We start from the raw sequence: 25,642 nt of genomic DNA on the forward strand, positions 1-25,642 counted from the left end.
TCAGAATCTATTATCTAATGTAAACAGAGTAATAAGTTGCTCAAGAGGAGTGCTGAGAGATGTCTGAAGATTCTCAGTCGTCCAGGTGAAGTTATCTAGAGGTTGTGTCAGATTGCTCAAGAGGACTGCAGTCTTCTCTAATCGCTACTTTATCTTTGAGTTCCTTTCTTAAACCTCTCAGAAAAGCTCCTCTCAGAGCCTTGTTCCACCCACTTTTAGCGGCTAAAATACAGAAATTAATGGAGTAAGTTGCAACAGAATTGGAACCTTGTTTTAATGACAAAAGCTGTGCCTGCTTAATTCAGAATCCTCACTGGAAAATCAAATACCTTGTGTAATTCTGCTGAAAACAACTCAATCAAATCAAAAATTTGGGATTTGGACTCAGTTAATGCAAGTACCCAAATGGCTGCCATATCTGAGAGCAGACTCATGACAATTGCAACTTTGGACTTAGAAGAGTATGTGATGGGTTGTTGGTCGAACGCTAACTTGCACTGGTATAGAAATTGATTACAACCTCCAATTTCCCTGAATATCTGGCTGGAATTGGTATGTGAGGTTCCCAAGAGAGACAAGGCGGGGAGGTGTGAGTTACTGGAGAATCCATCAAAAACAATGCTGGGCAAGAATCAGTTGATCTGGAAATGTGTAAAGGTTGTCCAAGAGTGAATTGCTCCATGTGGATGTGGAGGCGTCCCATACTGCTGGCATTCTCTTTCAAAGAGTCTCTTGTCTCATGTGAAGGTCCAACAAACTGGCCAATCATAGCACCTTGTGCAGTTATTGCTTGTCTCATTTTCTCTGCGGGGTCCATCTGGTCAAAAAATTCCATTAGGATTTGCCATTTAGACCCAAATGCAGAGACGATGAAAGCCGGAATAAGAACAAAAATTGATTTATCAGCAAACTAAGGAACTGAGAGTTGAACAGAGAATTGATCATTGGGTATAGCTGCACCTAATCAGCCGCTCGACCATAGCTCTTTCACCCCTATATGTGGAGAGAGGTAGAGCGAGAGAACACAGGCAAAACAAGGAAAACTTACTGAATGATGTTTTCTATGGAGATACTCGGTTTGATAAGGCAGAAAACTAATTAAACTATGGACAAGTTTTACATGAATAATATGGTTAAATGTTTGGCTTGTGGAATTAGCTGAAACTGAGTCTGTTGCATATGTTGCAGATAATCACAGACTGTTTGTCTCCATCCAGGAGCTGCAACTGAATATTGCTGCATCCTTTGGCCGCTATTACAATTATACAGTTACCATTTTGTCAAAAATACTTTACAAAGACATATCTTCGTATTACCTCAGGCTCACAAGCTGTCTATTTTCTAACTTTATTACAGCTACAACTGAGCCAGTGTCACATTTAACCGACTGAGTGCTCCTGCTGGCCATAATCAGTCTCCAGGCAGACAGTTTTCAGCACAACCCTGACGGTAGCTGGCCACTCAGAACAAAGTACAATAGCAGTCACTCAAAAGTAGCTGGCCAATCAGGACAGAGTCCTGCAAGAGTTACCCTTAAACAGTTGGCAGGACATGGTAACCCTGCCCCCACAAGACTTTTGTGCCAGAACTAAAACTGAAAAAATGAAAACTGAAATAATACTAAGCAGAAAAATAGAAAATTGAAACTGAAAAATGGAAAACTGAAGATGAAAAGTGGATAATTGAAACAGAAAAAAATAATTATTCACTTTCAATGTCCTAATTTCTGTTCAGTTATTGTCTCAAATCTCATTCCATATACCTGTGCCATCTATCAGGGTTGACACTCCCTCTAAAGGCATTGAAGTCACCCTAGTTCTGGGATTTAGAGGATTTTAGCAACCCGTGTGGAGAGAAGATTTTACATTGGTCGATATTTTGTGGCTGATGCCAATATACTTCTAGTATAATCTAATTAAATATTTCTAATAATAAAAATAAACACAAGTAAAAGTCCCTTGATATAAAATGCTAATTAAAGTAAAGTTGTGTAGTTACAGTACTGAAAGAACCAATGGAAAAGTCTTGCAGAAAAATGATAACACATGATAACTGAAGTGCATTGAGAGCCACAATTCAAGAGAAAATGGATGAGGATTTGTGAAGAACTTACATTCCACATGGTCCTAAATATTATAGTGAGGACTCTAGTGATTCACCTTTTATAGGAAACTTGGTATGCTGGTGGAATTTCTTGACAATACAAGATAGTTTGGCTGACACTTTCTGCGCCATTCCTTGTCAGTCTAAACAAAAAGTTCACAGGTTTCTAGACAATGGTGAATCCCAATGCAAGAAAGCACCCCAGGATGCATGTTGAATTGCTAGTTTTATTCAAATCAATGCAGGTTAAGCCATTATAACCCTCTGCCTCTGTTTTTCTGACAGTGATGGAACTGAGAGAGTCCAGTGGATTCCTTGTCAGCGCCATTTCCCAGAGGACAACATGAAGGATGAAATCAATCCTAATAGAGTACATTACATCAGACCTTGCACCATGAGTCTTGATAACATTTGTTCCGAAGAGTAAAAAAACAAACAAAAAACAAATCACACACACACCCAGAGAAACTCAAACGGTGGTCTCAGTTAACCTTCAGAGGAAAATAAGAACTCCATGCGACCACTACACTGCGGCTACTGGTCCATTTATGATGTGACTGACCTTAAGACTGTTAACAACAACGACTGTTCTCCTGCTACTGCCCTTTTCCCTTTAACAAATATTTTTATAAGGAATGTTTATTTGAACATATCTCTGAAGAGGTTGTGGATAAAACTGTGGATCCCTGTAACATTTCAGTCTGACTGAATTCCCATCTTGGATTAATACATTCTCTGCAGCTATGGATCTTGTTGGTTTTTCTATCAGACTGCAAGTATTTCTCAGCACATGTCTGGGACTGGAATTTTTAGGCACACCAGGTCAGTGGGCACGCTACCTCCGCTGGGATGCCAGCACCCGAGGCGACCTCAGCTTCCAGTTCAAGACAGAGGCCTCAGAGGCGCAGCTGCTATATTTTGATGATGGAGGCTATTGTGACTTTCTGCAGCTGTCAGTGGTGGAGGGCCGACTCCAGCTGCATTTCAGCATAGATTGTGCTGAGACCACAGTTGTGTCTGACAGAAGGGTGGATGACAACAGCTGGCACTTTGCCACTCTGAGCAGGTATAACCTGCGCACAGTGCTTGTACTGGATGGCCAGGCCAAAGCAGATGAGGTGCGGCCTCAGCGTCAGTTCATGAAAATAGTCAGTGACCTGTTCTTGGGTGGAGTGCCTCAGGACATCCGAAATGGGGCACTCACACTGCCTATGGTGCGAAATATGCAGCCCTTCAGGGGCACAATTACAGACCTGAAATATGGCATCTCACAGCCCCTGTTCCTGGGAAGCTTCAAGGTCCCCCTGGAGTCAGAAGGGTGGTGCACCATTAACCCATGTGAAAATGGCGGTATATGCTCAGTGGTGGATGGAGAGCCTGTGTGCGACTGCTCTAAAACCGACTACAGGGGCCGCTTCTGCAATGAAGGTAACATACTTTTAAAGCTTTCACTGTAAGTCACACTGTACATTTTTGCAGGACTCCAACTGTGAAATGCTCGTTCACTTCACCTTTACTTTTATTAGATTTTAATTCTATTTATATATTTTTGACTGAGGACAGTGTCAAAATTTACCTCACAGTTTACTGCTGCTCTTGGGTGCTTGATTTGATAAAGGACCAAAGCTAGCTGGAAGCTAGATTAACTATGAAAAAGTAGAATTCTGTAAATGACCTTTCACTGTAGGAGAACTGCATTGATCCAGCGTGTGTGTGTGTGTATGTATGTGTATATATGTATTAGTGCTGTCAACATTAAAAAATGTAATCGCATAATCATGGACTGAGTATTGATAATTAATCACAAATTTAAAATACCGGAATATACCTGTAAATGTGTTCTAATAAAGAAATGCATGACAAGTAGTTTAAGGAAACAGAACGAAACCTGCCGCCATTCAGCAGACCAGGCGTTGTGTCTTCTGCCATGACATTAAGTAGTGTAGTGTTCACTGTAACTTACCCTTATCACACCGTGATAGATATCCATCCGCGCTGCAATGATGACAAGAAATTGGGGTTAAACCTTATCAAACAATTAATTTGCGTTAAAAAAATATTAATGCATTAAAATTTTTAATCCCATGCGTTAACGCTGACAGCGTTCATTCATTCTGATACGGCTGATTTCACTATTTATTTGTTACAGGAATGTTAAACACCAGTGCTATGACTGCTTGGTGCCTGCGTGTGTGCGTGCACTGAGTGCAGAGAGCTGTAAAATCAGAAAGCCAATCTAAGCATGGTTAGCCAGAGAAGCGCAGGTTAATGGCATCAGTCCTGCAGGCAGTGATAAGGATGCCTATAGAGAGAATGAAGCCTCCTGAGCCCCTTTTCTTCTCCCAATCACAAGATGGCAGGTGTTTTATATCACATCCTTTTGTGCTGAGAATTTTTCCAGAGCTGTGTTTCAATCGCTCTACAGCTGGCTGTATCCAGACCAAAATGTATTGCTATTAAAAGAAAGCCCTTTACGCATTTCCCCCATGTATTTTGATCTCACAGGCCAGAGAAAAGGCCCTTTCACTAACTTAATGCACAAACCTGGATTTAATAAATCCTGAGCGCATAACTTTATGTGATAGTCCTGGTTTTGTTGTAGTGACTGGCAAACATGCAGTCAATCCATGAAATGGATCCAGGCAGCTCTGCTTTTTTCTGTGCTCTGTTTTTAAAAAAGAAACTCTCATCATGTACTTAATTATTCACAATCACAACACATTCTTCAGGCTTTCCAAACCAGCAGCTTCCTACAGCTGAGGAGTACACAATAATCAGACTCCTTATAAGATGATCAATACCACTTAGATGAAAGTCGCTGAACTCTTCCATTTAATTAATTCAGCTCACAGGTAATTTTGTTTGAACATTAGTTCTTCTGTTTTCCCCCAATGCTTTCCTCAACCTCTAACAGATACGGAATTTACATCCAATTTGGGCTGGCCCTAATCCCCAGTACACAGACAAAGGCCAGCGAATCTGGAATTTAAAGATTAGGGTTTTTTTTTTTATCTATCTCTGCCAGGGTTTGAAATGAAGCAGAGGAAAAGAGTGGGTGGTGTCGGGGCTATACCTCTTTGCTGTGTCTTGGTGGTGGTTGAGCTGCTTTGGTGATTCAATGGGTAGTTTTTACTAGCAAGGTGGGTCCCATGGGTAGAAATATACAATATTTTTGCACTATATTATATTACTATACTATATTTTACAGACTTACTAAAAGCATAGAATTAATTCAGTGAGGAATCAGCCATTATGTTTGAGCTATGTGGTGTTGTGCCACTACTGGTGGTTTTCCTTAACCTTTAATAAGATTTGACAAAATTCTGACAGCTGAATAGTAGGTTGCCACCACCATAAAATGCTGAATGAGACCAATATTTCCAAAAGTCTGTATCAATCATTCTCTGGGGACCATGAATATCCAAAGCAAATACATGATGAAAACATACTATTTAATTAAAAGAACAAAAAATCAATGTTACCACCAGTCTGACAGCACTCTAAAAGTTCTATTCACAACTGTTTTAATATGTTATCTAAGACCTTCTAAAATGATTCTTTTCAGTATTTGAATATGGTTTTCTCAGTCATTGTTAGTTCTGGTATTATAGCACATACATTGATATGTATCACCATAGGTAATCATCCTCTTACAGTTCTCGCTTCCCCACCCACTGGAATCCATTTCCAGTGTTGATTTATGTCTGGCTCTCACTCTCTCAGCCTGTCTGCCTGGTTGCCTTGTGTGAGGTAGTGATAGGTGAGTGGAAGCAGAAAATTCAAACAGCTTTGAGAGATGAGAGAATTTGAATTGTTGCCTGTTAAGGGATAAATAACACGCTTAATGACCCTGGCTGAGGCCTGGTGGATTGCCAGCTTTTAGAATATGTCAGGAAGAGAGTATGACATGACAGAAAGTCAGCAAAACGAAGATATGACCATGCATTATATTGGGAACATGGGAGGAGCTCATGAGGGTTGAGATCCTGAGCATCATGTTAACTCCTGAAGTTTTTTCCTAAAACATAATAAAATAATGCAAGACTGATGTGGAGAAAGACAAGCTGCTATAAAGAACAGACAGACTAGAATGAAAATACAATCTGTCCTCAGTCCGCTACTTAGAACATAGTGCACTATATCACATTGTCTGTAGTAACACTATACTATGTTTAGTATAGTGTTACTACAGACAATAATTCCTGTAGCTGTCATATGTCTTTGTCGCTTACATGTAAAGAGATGCTATTTTGCTACATGAATTTATTTTATTTGTACATCCAGGACAAAACTACAATACCAAAGAACTATAGTGATTTGTCATGTTGGCAACCAAAACTTGCAAGTCAGAGCTCTGGAGCTGATTTTTCAGTATTACTAGCCCTAAAGCACTACATTTTGGAAAAAACTGTTTGTTGACCTGTTTGCTGTCCTTGTGAGTCAGATGATTTCATCTATGCAGCCACTCAGATTTTGCAAGGTGTCAAAAATGACATAAAGTAATTACATAATGAGACTTTTTTCACAAACTGTCTTACATTCAAATTCAGGATATGGCACAGCCAGAACACCAAGTTACATGGGTCAGTTCACAATCAGCATTACGTCCAAAAGCAATGACAAAATACATGGTTTATAATTGCCATCCAGAATGACACATACAGGTGTTTTCAGGGCACTACACTACTATCAACAGCATGACATTGTTTGTCTGTATACAAGTTGAAAAATAAATGTGTTTCGACAAGCAACACCACACATGTACCATGTGCTGTGTCCTTGTGATACTATTCCATGAATTTGACTTAGAAATATGTGAAATGTATTAATAATAATAATGTAACGTTTTATAATAAACTAGAGATATTGACAACCATAATGATGCCTAATAGCAAATTTGAAATAAGTGATCATGTTGTTATTTATGTCCCAAGTCAAACCAGTCTAAGATGGATTGTCATTATTCAAAACGAGAGCGTGATCAGTGACCCAACTTAGAATATGATAGTATGTATTTAAAATAAGGAATAAATTTAGTAGATACCTGCGATAGGAAGACTGAGTAGGTGAGTTCACCCTTGGCTTAACAAAAACCATTAAGTTACATCTCCACTGAGATGACTTGTGGCCAAATATGGGGACCCACACTAAGAATTTGTGCTGTGCATTTAACCCACCCAAAGTGCACACACACACAGCAGTGAACACACACCCTGTGTCTTGCTCAAGGGTCTCACCTCAGTAGTGTTATTGAAGGTGGAGAGAGCGCTGGCTATTCACTCCGTCCCACCGACAATTCCTGCCTGTCCTGAGACTCGGTTACAAGTCCAACTCCCTATCCATTAGGCCATGACTGCCCCCCTAAAGATAAATAACAGAAGCTTAAATTGAATCCTGCAGCTGCAGCATTCTGTACGAGTTGCAAACGATGGATGCTAGCCTGGTTAAAGCTGACATAGAGAGCGTTACAATAGTTTAGCCTGGACCTAGTAAAAGCATGAATGTCTTTCTCTAGGTCACTGCGGTTCAGGAAGGGCTTAATCTCAGCAAGAAGGAGCAGCTGTCCTAGCCGCTCTCTGTCTTCTCTGTCTCTGTCATCTCTCTTCACAGACACGTAAATAAAACAACCTGAATCTCAGCGAATACTTGATTCAAAGACATGAGAAATATATGCATAGAAAGCTTGAAATGTCTTCTTTTAAATGAAACAATTCAAGTCACAACCAAATATTCTCTTTTTATGTAAGCCAAATCAAATTAAGGAGTGGTATGGTTTCTCCTGTCTCATCTCATTATAGCTAATGTGTTCCCACACTGTTCATATTGAAATAATCTGAGGTGAACCAAGTAATTATGTGCACACCCCTGAGAAATGGCATAAAACGTCAAGCTTCATTATAGAATTTACTCACTTTTTCTGTGCTTTTGGATGATGGCACGCTACGCAGGTGAAGAAGCATTTTGAATGGTTCCAGACAGCGAAGAAGAATTTACTTTCTCGTTGGAGGAAAAATGCGACTAAGATGACAAACGTTTCCATCTGCATTGCACTAATTCCCTCTCAGCCACATTCCTGACTGAAAGGCTCATTATGCTGCTCATTATTCGGGTCTTTGTCTTCTCAGGTGAATCACATGATTATTCATGATCGGACACACCACCTTGCATATGTCTTTTCTACTAAAAAAGTGTCTTAGAAAATTTAAACCAGTGTATTGTTTTCTGTGAATGAGTGAACAAGATGATTTTCACATCATTTTGAAACAAGCACTCTAGGCTACAAGATCCAGTTCTCAAAAGTCTTGTGAACCAATGTTACGTATGTGTTTAATGGCCTTATTTCAGTGACTTAAAAATTGTAGTTTTTCACTAACCATGCATAAACACTGTTTTCTCAAAAACACAATCATGTATAAACTTGCTGCTCACATATTAGTATAGCCCAGTTTGTGCTGATTACAGTGTTATCTGACTTTAGCCATTAATATGTTTAAGAGCAACTGAAAAAATCACAAATGTCAGGGCATGTCAAAACTTGTCCAGGGCCCCAAAACCCCCTCCGACCCCAGAGGGTTAATCCAGCGATTAGGTTTGGTCTTAGAAGCGGTGTGATGGAGTCCAAGATCCCTGAGCAGGTTGAATAGAAGAAGGCGATAAAGTCCTTTGGGCATGTAGGAGCAGCAGAGTCGTCATGAATATAAAGACTAGTGTTGATGAATGCCTCAGCAAAATCTCCAGCTATGGTAGAGGTGATGGTGCAGTGGTGACTAGCTGGAGTGAAGGATTTAGCAGCAGGAAGAGGGGCCATAAATTCCAATATAAAGGAAAAGTGATCAGAAATGCAGGTATCAGCTATTGCAAAAATGGATACTGAAAGTCTGTGAAATTATAAGGTCTATTATGTGTGTCCATGCCAATGTGAAGGGCTATGTACCGATTGTGTCAGGTCGAAATAAGATTGTGAAATTCATTTGCCTGCTGGCTGGATGGACAGCAGACATCAATATTTAAAATCTCCACAAATAAGCAAGTTGTCATATTTTGGCAATAGTAAGTCAGAGGACACTGAACTAAAATCCTTATTAAATTTATGTGGACAATAAACAATAGCACACAGTATAGGACACACAAATTGAGCCTCAAACAATTGCAGGTCCAAGCTACTGTAGCTTTTTATGAGGAGGTGAGCAGCAGCTAAATTTCTGATTGAATATAGAAGCCAGACCCCTACCGCAGTCAGACACTCGTGGGGTGCTCCAGAAGGAGTAGTCTGGAGGGAGGAGAAAGCGCTGTTGTCCCGTGGTTTTAACAGGTCTCCATGAGCAGGAAAAAAAATCCAAGTCATGGGTGAAAATCCAGTCATTAAGAATGAATGTCTTATCTTAAAACTCCCTTTAATGGAAGAAACCTCCAGCAGAACTGGGCTCAGTTTGGGCGACCATTTGCCTCGACCGGTTGGGGTGAGTGGATAGAGGAGAGAGAAAATACAATGGAATGGACAGAGTCAGAGTTGTACTTGACTAAAATTTCTAGATTCAAATTTTAGTCAAGTACAACTCCTGACTCTGTCCAGTTTTTTGTTTTGTTTTGTTGTTTTTTTTTTTTTTTTATTGGGCAGTTTGTGCCTTTATTTGATAGGACAGTGGAGAGAGACATGAAATTAGGGGGAGAGCAAGGGAAGACATGCAGGCTATATGACAGGGATGGGTGGTAGTATATGGACAGGAGCACTACCACTACACCACCAGCGGTCCCCCCTAGGGTCTAGTTCTTTGACAAAATGTTATGACAAGATGACATAGATCAAATATGAGGAAAAATGCTTTTTCCTGTGAATCTCTTTACTGCTTTCTTTCTGCCAGTGTATCCTGTGGAAGCACATGCGCGTGGAACATATACACTTAATCCGCTCTAATATCCTTCTGAAAAGGGTATTCCTCTTTTTTTTTTTTTTTTTTGGTTTAGTCCTATTAAAATCTGAAATAAATCATCTGAAAGCACACAAAGGCTTTTGCCTTTACAGATACATATCCCAGATGTCTCAGATGACCATTTGACCAACTTTTTCCATTGTGGAGTGCAGCTGACAAGTCTTTAGTTTAAATTGAATCAATATCCAATGCATACCTCATTGGCTTTCATCTGCTTGTATTCAAATTAATACACTAACATGCCCAATTAGTCCTCACTGAAAACATTTAATGTATCTCAATTACCTCTTATGTAATTTTCCAGCTGCTTCAATTCTGTGAGTGGCCTAAGTACATATATTAATAATCAAAGAGAAATGGTTTTGATGGTTTTTGTCTTTTTTCTAACCTGCTAATGTTTTGGGACCTTTGGCAAGAAACATTAATCCACTGATCTCTTTAGCATTTGGCAAAAAATCTTCTAAATTGTGGGGCAGCATGGTGTCTTAGTGGTTAGGACTCTTACCTCACAGCAAGAAGGTTCCTGGTTTGAAATCCAGCAGGGGGCCTTTCTGTGTGGAGTTTGCACGTTCTCCCCATGCTTACATGGATTTTCTCCAGGTACTCCAGTTTCCTCCCACAGTCCAAAGACATGTATGTCAGTTTTACTGGTTATCCTAAATTCCCCATAGGAGTGAGTGTGTGGTTGTCTGTCTCTATGTGGCCCTGCTGGTGACCTGTCCATGGTGTACCCCTGTTTTCCTCAGACCACTGTGACGCTAAATAAGAATAAGAGAGTATAGATAATGAATGCATGGGTCTTCAAAAATGTCATGACAGCCTGTCAGCAGAATTTGTTTTTTTTTTTGTAAGATTACCTAGTCTTGATCATCTGCTAATTAGTTGTCTTAACATTTCTCTTGTCATAACCATAAATAAAATCTGTCAATTTTCATGGGAGAAAATTCTCTATACCATAATCTCTACGCTACAATAATAATGACCCCAGGTTTTTTATCTAGCTACACTAAGTTCAAGATTTCCACTTGACTACCATTTTAATCTATGATAAAACCTCAAAATGTCATATTTACAGTCTCCAGGACAGTTTTAGATTTTTGATATTGGTGGCCCAGTTGTTTCCAACCTTGTTCTCTCTCTAGCCCCACTCCCACAGAGGCAGTAAAAAAAAAAAAACATCACTATGGTGCTTTTTTTTTTCTTTCTTGTTGCCGTTGCATATGCATTTATATTCTATCTATAGTACCTGCCAATATTAATCAAATAAGATTATAATAAGATAATGTGTCTGAAGTGGAAAGTAATGGAAAGTCTAAAAGCATGTGTTTGTCAGTATGTAGAGGGAAGAGATGCCCCTTTTCATCTCGCTGGATGCTTCCCTCTGAATTTCCTCTAAATTTAATCCAAATGTTGCTGCTTTAACTCCTCATTGCTAAAACCTTATGTATTTTAATGAACATACACATGGCTATGCCCACTACCAGCCTTCTGTATGGATTATTTAGAGTGCTGCAAAATCATTTGCATGACAGTCAACATGCAAGTAATATGAGTGTTTCTAATGCTGCCTTTTTGTTCTTTTTTTCTGTTTCTGTCTCTTCCAGAGGTCTACAACAATATGCCAGGTGAGTTTGAATGGGGGGGAAAAAGTACACGCTTTATGAAAAAGCTACCAAAAAGCTTACTTGTTTACCTATTTGTTTTATATCAATGTGAAGACCAAAATGGTCTTCACATTGTTTTAAAAAATAATGAATCAACAGAAAATGATCACCTTCATCTACAGCTCCTCCCATCTTTCTAGAGAGCTTCAGCTATCTGGCCGCCAAAGTTTCAATTTCACTTTAACATCACTTCTTTAATGGTATAATTTGTTTTACTACAGTGGGCAGCTGGCTTTTATGAAAAGCACTGTGAATGCTTACTGTATGTTACCTGCTCAGCAACGAGCAGCAATGTTAGACTAAAAAAGGTGAACATGGATTTCATCAGGTGACCAGATGCTACTCATTAACTGCAACTGTAACTGTAAAATGCAACTGTTTAATACGTTCATCATATCAGTTGTCAGTTTGGTGTACACAACTTCCTTTTCCAGAAGAAAGGGACTTACTGCAGGTTTAGATCCAGATAAGCGGTCAGAGAAAGTGACCCATGTTATTGAACTCTAGAAGTGTTTGAGCAGCCTTTACTTCTGCTTAATATGCTTGTGTTTCTTTTGAGGAAGCCTCCTGCTTAGCCACAGGAAGCTTTGTGATGCCATGTTTTTCCTTCATTAAGTGTTCTCTTTTACTCTTCCTCCCCTCTTTTATCCCTTGCTTATCCATTTAAGGCCTTGCACATATGATGGCAGAACAAGGTATGCCTCTCTTTACCTCTTCTCAATCATGTGTTTCATTTGGATCCTATTGTGGACCTGAATATTTCGGTGTTGGTGTGTAATATACATGGAAAATCATGATTCCATATACAGTACATTGTGATATAGCGTGTGGTTTTAAATGTCCTTTGAAGCCACAGCCTTGTAACTACACATTTCATGTGAACTATTGGTTTTCCTATCAACTTGGCTTCTTCAAATATGGACTGCAGCTGTTTCCTAACTATAACCAATTGCTTATTATTGTAATCATAATGATGAAGAACCCCAAAACTTAACCAAACAGAAATTGTAATCCAAAACATGATGGTTTTCTAATCTAAAAGGTGTAAAATCTAAAAATGATCTACCAAAATCAATATTAGAAGCAATACAGGTTATGTATAATGTCTTTTTAGAGGTTTTCTCCACAATTTTTCCACTCCATACCAAGAAAAGTGGCTCATTTACATTATTTACAATATATTTACAGTATACACACACACACAGATCCTGATTTTGGTGCAGGAGATCGTGGATGGGGGGTGCGAATGCGAATCCCGACCAGGGTGTTACCAGCGTGGGCCCTTAGGAAAAGTCCTTAATGCTACTGGCCTACCTCATTACTAATGAGCTACTACAACTAGTAGTTCATTAGTAACATCTAACAGTCTTCCAACATCCGCAAACGGCAAATGCTATCACAACAAGAGGTTGAAGAGATACAACACAAAAGCTATGGCACGGGGGAGCCAGGATGAGAGGTCAGAGGGGAAATACTGTCATGCCCAACCGAGATTGGGTAACAAGCCCCAATAACAACAAGCCCCCACAAGCTCAACTCAAGAGCAGCTGTCCTGAGATTGAAGATTATGAGTAAGCTGGACACCTGGAACCTCTGCAGCCGGTTACCAAGACTAAATGAGGTACCCTCTGAAAGTCTACTAGAAGATGCCAATGCAGCATTAACCCTCAGGGGTTGAAGAGCGTGCTGGTGCGTTTTGTGGCATCTTCACCTGATAACGCCAAAATGAACTTGAATCTGTCAGTTTTGATCATACAGATAAGAGCAATATATCATTTGAATCTGTAAAGGGTCTACTTTTATTTGTTTACACTCATAATAACAACAAAACCCTGGGCTTTTGTAAAATAAAGAAAGCAGATGGGGTGCGCTCTCTATCTTCTCTTTCTGTCATCTCTCTTCACAGACACGTAAATAAAACAACCTGAATCTCAGCTAATACTTGCCTCAAAGACATGAGAAATATATACATAGAAAGCTTGAAATGTCTACTTTTAAATGGAACAATTCAAGTTGAAACCAAATAATCTCTTTTTATGTAATCTGATCCTGAAGGACCACCAAAAGGGAGCAGTCCCATCCAACTACCATCCGATAACCTGCCTCTGCACAACATGGAAGCTCCTATCAGGCATTTTAGCAGCTAAGATGAGTAAGCACATGGCTCAATACATGAGCAGAGCACAGAAAAGAATGGGTAAGAACACCAGGGGAGCAAAACATCAACTACCAGTAGATAAAGCAGTCACTCGAGACTGTAAGACTAGACAGACCAACCTTTGCACCTCCTGGATTGACTACAAGAAAGCCTACAACCCAGTGCCTCATACATAGATCCTGGAATGCTTGGAGCTATTCAACACCAATATGACTCTAAGAACCTTCATAATAAACTCAGTAGGACAGCAAAAAACACCTCTAGTGGCCAACCTCAAGCTGATTGCATGCGTCTCCATCTACCAATGACATGCTCTGTCCCCACTGCTGTTCTGCATAGGCCTGAACCCCCTCAGCCAGGTCATCACTAAGACTGGCTACAGATACTGACTACAAAATGGGGCAACCATACATGTACATGTACATGTACAGCATCAAGCTGTATGCCAGGAGTGAGTGAGACATTGACTCACTGATTCACACCATCAGGATGTACAGTGGTTGGATGATAAAGAGAGGAAAGGTTGTCAGGACAGAAGGAGTTGAACTGACAGCATAGCAGACATTGAGGAAAGCTACAAGTACCCTGGAATCCAACAGGTAAATGGGAACCAAAAAGAATAGAGTACAGAGAGTAAGGCAAGTCCTAAGAAGCCAGCTAAATGGGAAGAACACGGTCCAAGCTATCAACACCTACACCCTGCCGGTCATCACATACCCTGCTGGCATAATAAGCTGGCCAAAAGAGGAGATAGAGGCCACTGATGTCAAGACAACGAAACTTCTCCCAATGCATGGAGGGTTTCACCCCAAATCCAGCATCCTGAGACTGTACACTAAGAGGAAGGAAGGGGTCGAGGAGTGGTGAGCATCAGAGCCACCATCCGAGATGAAACAACAAAGATCCATGAGTGCATGAGTGTCCATGAAAGACAACATGGAGGCACTAATCATAGCAGCACAGGAACAGGCCCTGAGCACAAGATCGATAGAGGCTGGGGTCTTCCACACCAGGCAGGGCCCCAGGTGCAGGCTGTGCAAAGATGCCCCTGAGACAGTCCAGCACATAACAGCAGGTTGTAAGATGCTAGCAGACATGGCATACATGGACCACCATAACCAAGTGGCTGGCATAGTGTACAGCAACATCTCTGCCGAGTATGGGCTGGAGGTCCAGAGGTGAAAATGGGATACACCTCTGCCTGTGATGGAGAATGACTGAGCTAAGATCCTGTGGGACTTCCAGATACAGACTGACAAACTGGTGATGGCTAATCAACCGGACTTTGTAGTAGTGGACAAAGAGCAGAAGGCCATAATGGTAGATGTAGCAATGCCAAGTGATAGCAACATTAGGAAGAACGAACATGAGAAGCTTGAGAAATATCAAGGGCTGTAAGAAGAGCTAGAAAATATGTAGAAGAGCAACAGTGGTCCCCGTGGTAATTGGCACCCTCGGGGCTCTGACCCCCAGACTGGGAGAGTGCCTCCAACAAATTCCAGGAACAACATCAGAGCTCTTAGCTCAGAAGAGCGCTGTGCTAGGAGCAGTGAAGATACTGTGAAGAACCCTCAAACTCCCAGGCCTCTGGTAGAGGACCCGAGATTGAGGAAGACACACCACCCGTGGGGATGTGAAAGGATTTTTTTTATTATACATATATATGTTTTAATCATTATGATTACAATGATAAGCACTGCTAGCATGTTCTATCTTGGCAATGTTACCAGTGGGAAATAGGTTTGTGAAAGGACTGTAACTCAAAACAGAAAAATAGGTTTTAGACGTGCAGTATTTAAAATGTGAAAGATTTAACAGCATCCAGTGGTGAGATTGCAGAATGCAACCTTCTGAGCACCACTCCCATTGCCAGGCACAGGGTAAAGGAAAACGTGGCTCCCTATCTAGATCCAGTGTATGGTTTGTCTGTTCTGGCCTACTGTAGAAGCATGGCAGCGTAATATGGCTGCCTTCATGAAAGGAGACCCGCTCTTTATATAGGTTTTAAAAGGCTCATTCTAAGATTTGGAAAAAGCAATGGTTGTTATTTTTTGGTGATTACACATTAATGACAACATATTTATAAGCACTATATTCCATTTCTGCTAAATTTCTCTAAATATTACACATGCCTTTAAAGTTTTTCCCATTATACTAACAGGAAGCACTAAATGCAGCATGAGATACCAGCCAAATAGATAAATTTCGTTACTCTTAAATCAAAATACAACTACTTTCAAAAAAGAAAAAGCACTTTTCTTATTTAGCCAAACACAGTACTGTCATCTCAATAACACAGAGGTTAGTCTCTGAAGATTATTCAGGCAGAATTCAATATCTGCATTGTTTTTAGGAACTGTCAAATGACTACAATAATATTTTTAGAAAATGGTCTTCTGAAAAATGCTGCACTTTTGCAGTTACTCCTCTGTGCCTTTGTAGGGCAATGATGTGCCATGATTGCATGCTCTATTTGTTTTGTTACGTACAATTGCATTATAGTTGCTACTGTATATTGATTTCACCTCATGATATGTACCCAAATACTATACACAATGATATGCACGATGGCTGCTAGAAGTTAAACTTGCATTTCCTCTTCTTTTTCCTCCCTGTCTGGGCTCTGATTGCTATGGATCCTGTCTACTCCTGCTACTCTAGCTAAAAGTAAAGGTACAGCTTTTTCCAAATCTTTACTTTTTTGTCTTTGTGAAAAGATATGCTTGCTCTGTAAGTGTTAGAGCAGTGCAGTGTTTGATGCTCTAATGTGTTTACTTGTCTGTGTTCAGTGTTTCTTCTATAATGGTTTTTCACCAAGGTGCTTGGATTAAGTCGTTAAACCAACCTTTTTTGAAGTAGGAGGAAAAACAGAGTGTGGCGCTTTGTATTTTCTTACTGTCTCTATGGTTTGTAATTTGTTAGATGGCCATGCAATGTATGGAGGGAACCTGTGAGACAGTTTTATGATGCCACGTGAACAACAGTGGCTCTGGATAAGTTTTTTTACTTCAATAACAAGCCTTGCCACCCTCTTTAGAATTCATTCTTTTAACTGGCTGATGGAAGCTGTGACAGAACAGGCTTGTCCATTAACTAGTCATGTTTGTTGTGGTGTGAAAAAATCCATTAGTTTTTACCTTTGTTTATTATGTTTTATTCACACTGACTTTTATTTATATTTAAACAAAACCAATCTCTTTCCCTTTCCTTTCCTGGGCTAAACCCCAGACATGACTGTGGATGTGAACTCTGGTTTTTGGAGTGACGTGATTTTGCTGCTGCCATTTATTCACAAAATTTAAATCAACCACTGACAACATTACCATCACAACATTATTGGGCACACAGTTTATGAACAAACCTTTTAGGAGACAGGTTTAGATGGTGAAAATGCTGTGAAATAACTGCCTTCAGACTGCCATACAACTCAGTGTTGCAGGAGGGTAGCTCACTGAAACTGTCCAATGAATGGGTTGCCAGCCACTTAATGAGGTCTTATTTTTGTGCAGTTTTGAAGTCCTTGAGAAACCTTTCTTCAAATCCCAAGAAATGCTGCTGGGAATGACATCTAACATTAGTTTAGTCTGCTACTGATCGTTAAACTACTGACACTTCAGTCCAGAAATAGTCAAATGATTCTTCAGTGCCAGAGTAGATTGACACTGGGTGAAATCTTCAACGCACACCTAGAGTATGTGGGAGAAAAATGGGCAGTTTAGTAAGTTCACAAGCTATAACTAAGTTGGTGTAATACAACAGTCAAATATTTTTTCGTACTCCATTACAATTCTTAAATGTGTGGCATGAAAAGCTGTACCATACTGTGGTTGACAAACACAAATTCAATTAGTATGAAAATGTGGAATTTATAGGTCCTGTCTGGTGCTAGAAGTGCTAGCAGCTTTAGTACAGGAAGATGTCTTTTATTGTTTGCCTTCAGAACCTTTGATTTGTTGCTGCCAGCTGTGTATGCCTGTAATGACTACCCCCATTCACAGAACAAGGCCTGTGTACGCTTCTGGAGATTCCTCTTCCCTCACCACCTGTCTCTCTTAGTTTTTGCTGTGTCTAATCCCTGAGTGAGATGGTAGACATTATTAGGCATCAGGCTCCCTGTCGCCTCCTGTTAGGAAGACAAGAGGCACCATTCTAGCTCTATTTGCATGGCGGCTCACTGGTGGCATGAAGACAAGTACAGACAGGAAAAATAGGAAACTGTGTCTCTGAGTCATATTTTACTGTCATGGAGTGCTTTTATACTCATTTTCATTTCATTTTCATTAATTTCTTTTTGTTAGATGCTTTTCCTCTCTTATATATATATATATATATATATATATATATATATATATAAGCAATATATAAAATAATATATAAAATATATAATAAAAAAATAATATATAAAAGCAAAAAAAAAAAGCAAGCAAGGTCATTAATGGTATTGACAAAGCAATGCTGTCATAATCCACACTGGCCAATCAATATTGTGGTAGACAATTTGGTAACTTGAACAGCATATTTTTGTTGCTTATATATTTATGCATCAGCATCCCAGTGTCTCATTTCATTCATAAAACTAAATTCATACTGTATGGCTAATCTGTCAAAATGTACTACAAATTTCCCACAATATTTTTCCAATCCAGATGTCAACATTTGCTTTATTTGAATCAAGTTCTAGTTTTAGCTACTGAAGGAATTAATATTTTGGGTGCAACAGGGGTGTGTCTAGAGGGGTGGCCAGGGGTGGCCATGGCCACCACCAGAATCTCATTGGCCACCCTAGTGACCACCCCTACTGATTTGTAGTTGGTCAAGTCCATTAACCCATACGGGCAGATGTTGATCTACTGATTCACCGTCAGTTTGCCATGTCCAACTACTGCAGTCATGCTAAACTGAGTGCATGAGAACTGATCTGTGGTCAGCATAGATCTGACCAGTGAGAGCTGTGGAGCATGAGGAAGTTGAGGGTAATTTGATACCACATGCTACAGTGGTTGAGAGTCGGTAAGCAGGCAGGTCGGTTAGTAAGTTAATTGATTATTCGGACATCTATCGATTGAGAAGTACAGTGGGTACGGTATTCAGACCCCTTTAAATTTTTCACTCTTTGTGTCATTGCAGCCATTTGCCAAAATCAAAAAAGTTCATTTTATTTCTCATTAATGTACACTCAGCACCCCATCTTGACAGAAAAAAACAGAAATGTAGAAATTTTTGCAAATTTATTAAAAAAGAAAAACTGAAATATCACATGGTCATAAGTATTCAGACCCTGTGCTCAGTATTGAGCTGAAGCACCCTTTTGAGCTAGTACAGCCATGAGTCTTCTTGGGAATGATGCAACATGTTTTTCACACCTGGATTTGGGGATCCTCTGCCATTCTTCCTTGCAGATCCTCTCCAGTTCTGTCAGGTTGGATGGTGAACGTTGGTGGACAGCCATTTTCAGGTCTCTCCAGAGATGCTCAATTGGGTTTAGGTCAGGGCTCTGGCTGGGCCAGTCAAGAACGGTCACAGAGTTGTTCCGAAGCCACTCCTTTGTTATTTTAGCTGTGTGCTTAGGGTCATTGTCCTGTTGAAAGGTGAACCTTCGGCCCAGTCTGAGGTCCTGAGCACTCTGGAAGAGGTTTTCTTCCAGGATATCTCTGTACTTGGCCGCATTCATCTTTCCTTCAATTGCAACCAGTCGTCCTGTCCCTGCAGCTGAAAAACACCTCCACAACAGGATGCTCCCACCACCATGTTTCACTGTAGGGATTGTATTGGGCAGGTGATGAGCAGTGCCTGGTTTTCTCCACACATACCGCTTAGAATTAACGCCAAAAAGTTCAATCTTGGTCTCATCAGACCAGAGAATCTTATTTCTCATAGTCTGGGAGTCCTTCATGTGTTTTTTGGCAAACTCTATGTGGGCTTTCATGTGTCTTGCACTGAGGAGAGGCTTCCGTCGGGCCACTCTGCCATAAAGCCCCGACTGGTGGAGGGCTGCAGTGATAGTTGACTTTGGGGAACTTTCTTCCATCTCCCTACTGCATCTCTGGAGCTCAGCCACAGTGATCTTTGGGTTCTTCTTTACCTCTCTCACCAAGGCTCTTCTCCCACGATTGCTCAGTTTGGCTGGACGGCCAGGTCTAGGAAGAGTTCTGGTCTTCCCAAACTTTTTCCATTTGAGGATTATGGAGGCCACTGTGCTCTTAGGAACCTTGAGTGCTGCAGAAATTCTTTTGTAACCTTGGCCAGATCTGTGCCTTGCCACAATTCTGTCTCTGAGCTCCTTGGGCAGTTCCTTCGACCTCATGATTCTCATTTGCTCTGACATGCACTGTGAGCTGTAAGGTCTTATATAGACAGGTGTGTGCCTTTCCTAATCAAGTCCAATCAGTTTAATTAAACACAGCTGGACTCCAATGAAGGAGCAGAACCATCTCAAGGAGGATCAGAAGAAATGGACAGCATGTGAGTTAAATATGAGTGTCACTGCAAAGGGTCTGAATACTTATGACCATGTGATATTTCACTTTTTCTTTTTTAATAAATTTGCAAAAATTTCTACATTTCTGTTTTTTTCTGTCAAGATGGGGTGCTGAGTGTACATTAATGAGAAATAAAATGATTTTTTGATTTTGGCAAATGGCTGCAATGACACAAAGAGTGAAAAATTTAAAGGGGTCTGAATACTTTCCGTACCCACTGTATGTGTAGTTAAGTTGACTTTACTTCTGAATGTGTCAAAACTCTATCAAGCATGCAGCGGTACAGCAGTTGTAGGGCAAACGTTAACTACACCATACCATTACTCTCTTGCTAGCCTGAGAGTGCAAATGCTTATTTTTGTAATTGAAGACTGATGATGCCTAAAAGCTTTTTGCATGTACATGTATTGTTCTGAATATAAAGCGTTTTTTTTTTTTCTTTGTAGAAGGGGAACTGAAATTCCTTATTCTAATTATTATAACCCCCTATTGTTAACATAACATTAGTAATATACAAACTTTGGAGTTGAGATTTCTTTGGTTATTTACACATTTCATAATTTATTTATGTATTGTCATTCACTTTTGTTTGAATAAAAGTCAATTAAAAGTCATTAATTTGACATGTATCACTTTTCATGATTATATAGTATACTTCATGTTAAAGCAGATGGATTTTGCTCTTTTTTAACTTGGGAAGAGATGAGGGCTTTATTTCACTAATGGCCTAAGAGAATGTGTAGCCTATGCTCACATAATTAGTGATTATTAAAATAGACATGATAAAATAATCACAGGTTCCCAGAGAGTTAGATGGGTGGCAGTCAAACAGAAACTGAATAGAATGGTAGTTGCTTGTTAGTGCTGTTCAGATTGTATTATCAGCTTTAGTTTTTGTGGTGGTGGTGAGCATGGCACCGTTTGTTTATTGCTGAAGATTGCAATGCAACACATTGAACATCTGTATTACACATTCTGATCACCTGCCAGTCATTAAGGTTCACTGTGCCATGGCCACCCCACCCTAGCTCTATGGCCCACCTTGGCCACCCCAGTGAAAATGTCCTGGGCAGGCCACTGGGGTGCAGATTGCAACTCTTTCAACAAAATATGAAAATAGGTCATTTGTTGTTGAAAAAGCAGTATTTTGTGGGGTTATAGGTTAAATTTCGACACTTTCTGTTTACAGCACATGCATGAACAGAGCTGCTTTAGAGCATGGTAGAATAGTGAGATATTTTCCTAATGGATGGTGCTACTGCTACAGTAGTAACATACAACATAAAGAGTCAGTTTAATTATAAATAATTTGTAAGCTAGAGATGTTCATCCAATAGTAACTAGAAATGACCTATAAAGTAAAGCTTGACTGGATTAATGATGTCATAATGATTTTATTGTCAAAAGGGACAGATATGTTGGGGGTTAGTGGATTCTGGGTTTAGTGGGTGTAGTGGGGTGGGAGCATGGACAGTTGTGTTTTCTGCGCTTGACTGAGTGCTGGTCCATGAGCCAGACCTGGAGGGTGAGGATAGCTCAGCATCATAACGGGGGAGGGGAAGGGTGCCTGGGGGGCATGTACTATGCTTTGTGGACACAGTGTGATGAGGTTTAGAGAAAAATAAATTTGAAACATTTACATTTTTTTGAAATTTCTATATAAAAATAAGAATGCTACTGACAAAATTTGAAAACCTCAGTGACCCACATGTACTTATTGAACATCTGTTCTAAATGCATTTTATACCTGGGCTACAAACAGTTCCAATTCACAATGTACATACAACAATCAGCTGAATTATATCAAAGAACATCTGATGGTTACAAGACATGATCTGATCAAATTTAAACTAATTTTTAATATGATTTATAAATGGATTTGTTGACATTGATTCTTTTTTGTACATGTAAATAAGGAATTCAGCTGAAATGTGTGTATGATGTATGAGTAATTTATGGTTTTAAATGGTAAATGGTCCTATACTTGTAGAGCACTTTTCTACACTCAAAGTGCACATAAAGCCCTTTTACACTATTTGCGTTTTCACCCATTCGCTCACACAATCATACACCGATAGACCAGCCACTGGCTTCAACTTGGGGTTCAGCGTCTTGCCCATTGACACTTCAATATGTGGACTAGTGAAGCCAGGGGTCAAACCAACCAACCCTTTGGTTCATGGCCAACCTGCTCTACCTCCTGAGCCACAGCTGCCATGCCAACTGTTTACCAAATTGTGGTAAACTGAGATCTGGTGGTGGAGGAGCAATATTACAGCAAAAATGAAGATGTTTTTATGTGAGAGTGTAGTATATTAAAAAGCATACATTGTATCATATTGATATAAATAAAGAAGTGGCTGATATTGAAAAATTCTACTAGTGGCTGGACAAAGCTGAACTGAAAGGCAGCACAAGCTCAGTAGAGCTCGATGTGGAGTCTGCCACATCAGATTGATTCTCAGCAAAACTTAAGAATTTTGAGGTGTATTTACACTTTTGGGGATTAATAAAGTGTTGTTTTTTTTGTCTTATTTTACATCACCTGTGCATATACACATAATATATTTTGTCTATATGTAAGTCTCTGTAGTCAGTATATAATGTCCATATACTATCTAAACCTAACAGAAGGGATGTAGAAAATTTTACACATTGACACCTTGTTATGAGGTTAAGACCAAAGCCACTATTGGTGAACCACTAACACCCGAGCTGTTCATACTGTGCCATGCCCTGTGCCATGCCCTGTGCTGCCAGGGATCATATGCCAACACAGCAGTGGCAACAAAAACAACAGAACCAGACAAAACAGAAAGAGCACAACACATTATTTGTTCCCTATGTCCCTCACTGTCTACTTCTTTTCATGTTTTTCTAATATTTGTTAACTATTTTTGAGGTTTTTTGAGGTCCTGTAGTATCTGCTTGTTAAAACTGAATTTGTAGTATATTTTTTAGCTGATTTAATGGATTGTGTCCATTTTTATAGAATATTTTTTTGCTTTTTACAAAATCATGAGAATCAAAATGAGATTTATTACCAAGTATATTGGACACACAAGGAATTTGCCTTCAGTACAGTGGCTCTCTGTGTGCTTTGTCACACAAAGTTGCAAAAATACACAGAATAATACACACTTAAAAATAAATAGAAATAGAAAGAAATATAATTAGGTGTAGTGTAGAAGAGCTGGAATAATATCAAACCTGAGCATTCAATCAAGTACTGAAGTGTCCCGTAAGTAGTTATCCTTAGCAGCTAGGATTACTTTTAAAAGGGCAGCTACCAAGCACCTTGTCTCAATACTGGGCACCATCTGGGTTAGTGAAGGTCAAGTAATCGCACTGATCACTGATTGAACAAATGTAGAGGTGAGAACTACATTGCAGCCAGAAATGTTTTTAACTATCTCATCCCTGAATAATCTAGTCAGTGATGCATCATCCACCAAAATAAAACCAATATAAACTATTCTCTAAGGAACTTTATGACTTGTTGTGTGTGGTACAAGTCCTATTTGTGGACAGTGTTAGGGGTAACACAATATAAAACTAGCACCATTGCAGAAATACATTACTTTTTAGCTGTACCGCAGTAACATAATGCATTACTAATAAAATCTTGGTAATATTATACCCATTACAATCTTGCACATTACAACAACGCATTTTCACCCAAAACTAAGCAGGTACGAAGGTAAAATAGAATGTTTATTTCCTATGTTTGTTTATTTTCCTAGTTAGTATTCGATGATTGAGATGACTGCAGAGACACATTCTACATTTGTAGGATGGACATGCTCCCATTATTTTCAGTTCATCAGGAAAAAGGACAAGGATGTAAAACTCAATTACAATCTATGTGCAAAACCAAGGGAACTCTCTACATGGAGAAATAGCATGACCTCCACTGGATACATATTAGATAAATAAACTACATTTTAGAATGCCTACTCATCTTTCTGTATTTTGGTAAGAGAAACTCAGTAACTGAAAAGTAGTCTAATGCAATACAATGCAGAGACAGTAATATTGAAATGTAACTAATTACTTTCAAGTGGCAGTAACTAGTAATATTACACTTGGGAAATAACTTGCCCAACACTGTGTGGATGTTTTACCAGATGCATGTTAAAACATTTGAGCTGATGATGAAAATGGTGTGGGTGCCTCGACTGACTGTAGCAGGTTTGACTGGGTGTGGTCCAGTCTGGGTCAGCTGATGTTCAGCCAGTCAACATATAAAGTCACACAATGTGTTATATGTATACATTCTTTTTCCTCAGAACTTTTAAAATGTCTGATATTTGAGTTATATCAGAGACCGATGATGTTACTTGTGTGTTGTATGCGATTGATATAGAGCTTTAATGCCTGACTTTGACGAATCACTTATTTTCAGTTATCTTTAGTCATACATATTAAATAAATAATTTGTATTCAAGTATTTATTTTTAATTTTTAGTAAGGCATTTTGAATTGCCCTGTGTATAAGTTGCGCTGTATAAATAAAGTTGCCTTGCCTAAGCATATAGCTTTATTTGAAGTTAAGCATGCTAGTTCACTCACCTCAAATTGTATGCATACAGGATATAACCCAAACTCTAATCCTTTTCCTCCTTTTTGGCATTTTCCCCGTGGGCAAAGGTTTAAAAAAAATCTGTTTAACCCTCCTGTTGTCTTCGGGTCAATTTGACAGTTAATATGTCATATCTTTGTTTTTCTTCCATATAATTGATTAAGAATGACGTGGATGGGTCCCTACTATGACTATTTTTGTTGAATTATGTGTGTTTTATTAAAATTCATAGCACCTGTGGTCTTCCCGGGTCAATTTGACCCGGCCACATTTAGTGGTGCAATGGGCTATATACTATACCAGACGTGGGCACTGAAGGCCACAGTCCTGCTTGTTTTCCAACTGTCCCTGCCTTACCAATGCTGATTACTTGGGTCAGATGTGTTCTGCCAATTAGAAGCTGGAAAACTAGCAGGCCAGTGGCCCTTGAGGCACATGGATTGCCCCCCAACTCCCAAATGACCTCTAACACACACACAACTTCAAAGCAACCAATTTGCTGATTTGCACACAACTTCTGATCCACCTTCATGGCACTACACACAGAAACTGTTTTTCTGTTGATTGTATTCTTAAGAATTTGAAAACAGTTATGAAATAAATGTTGTGCTTTGCAAATCATATATTTGCTCTCTATTTAGGAATACAATTGCATCGGTCAATTTTTACCTGGCTATCCTGGCCAATGTTTGAGATATACCAGTTAGTGGTTATCCAAAGTAACT

The 25,642-nt window shown here is 39.5% G+C and overlaps 1 protein-coding gene across 1 annotated transcript in view; it reads left to right on the forward strand.

Annotated features, from left to right (window-relative positions):
• The window catches only part of nrxn3a (neurexin 3a), a 221,435-nt gene that overhangs the window by 13,945 nt on the left and 181,848 nt on the right, over positions 1-25,642 (forward strand). Inside the window, exons 2-5 of the mRNA XM_026306642.1 lie at positions 2,389-3,531; positions 11,639-11,659; positions 12,367-12,393; positions 16,518-16,529. Coding sequence (XP_026162427.1) covers positions 2,847-3,531; positions 11,639-11,659; positions 12,367-12,393; positions 16,518-16,529 — 745 coding nt within the window. The 5' untranslated portion in view covers positions 2,389-2,846. The remainder of the gene's footprint in view (positions 1-2,388; positions 3,532-11,638; positions 11,660-12,366; positions 12,394-16,517; positions 16,530-25,642) is intronic.

Source organism: Mastacembelus armatus, chromosome 22 (assembly GCF_900324485.2).
Source record: "Mastacembelus armatus chromosome 22, fMasArm1.2, whole genome shotgun sequence".
Classification (NCBI taxonomy): Eukaryota; Metazoa; Chordata; class Actinopteri; order Synbranchiformes; family Mastacembelidae; genus Mastacembelus; species Mastacembelus armatus.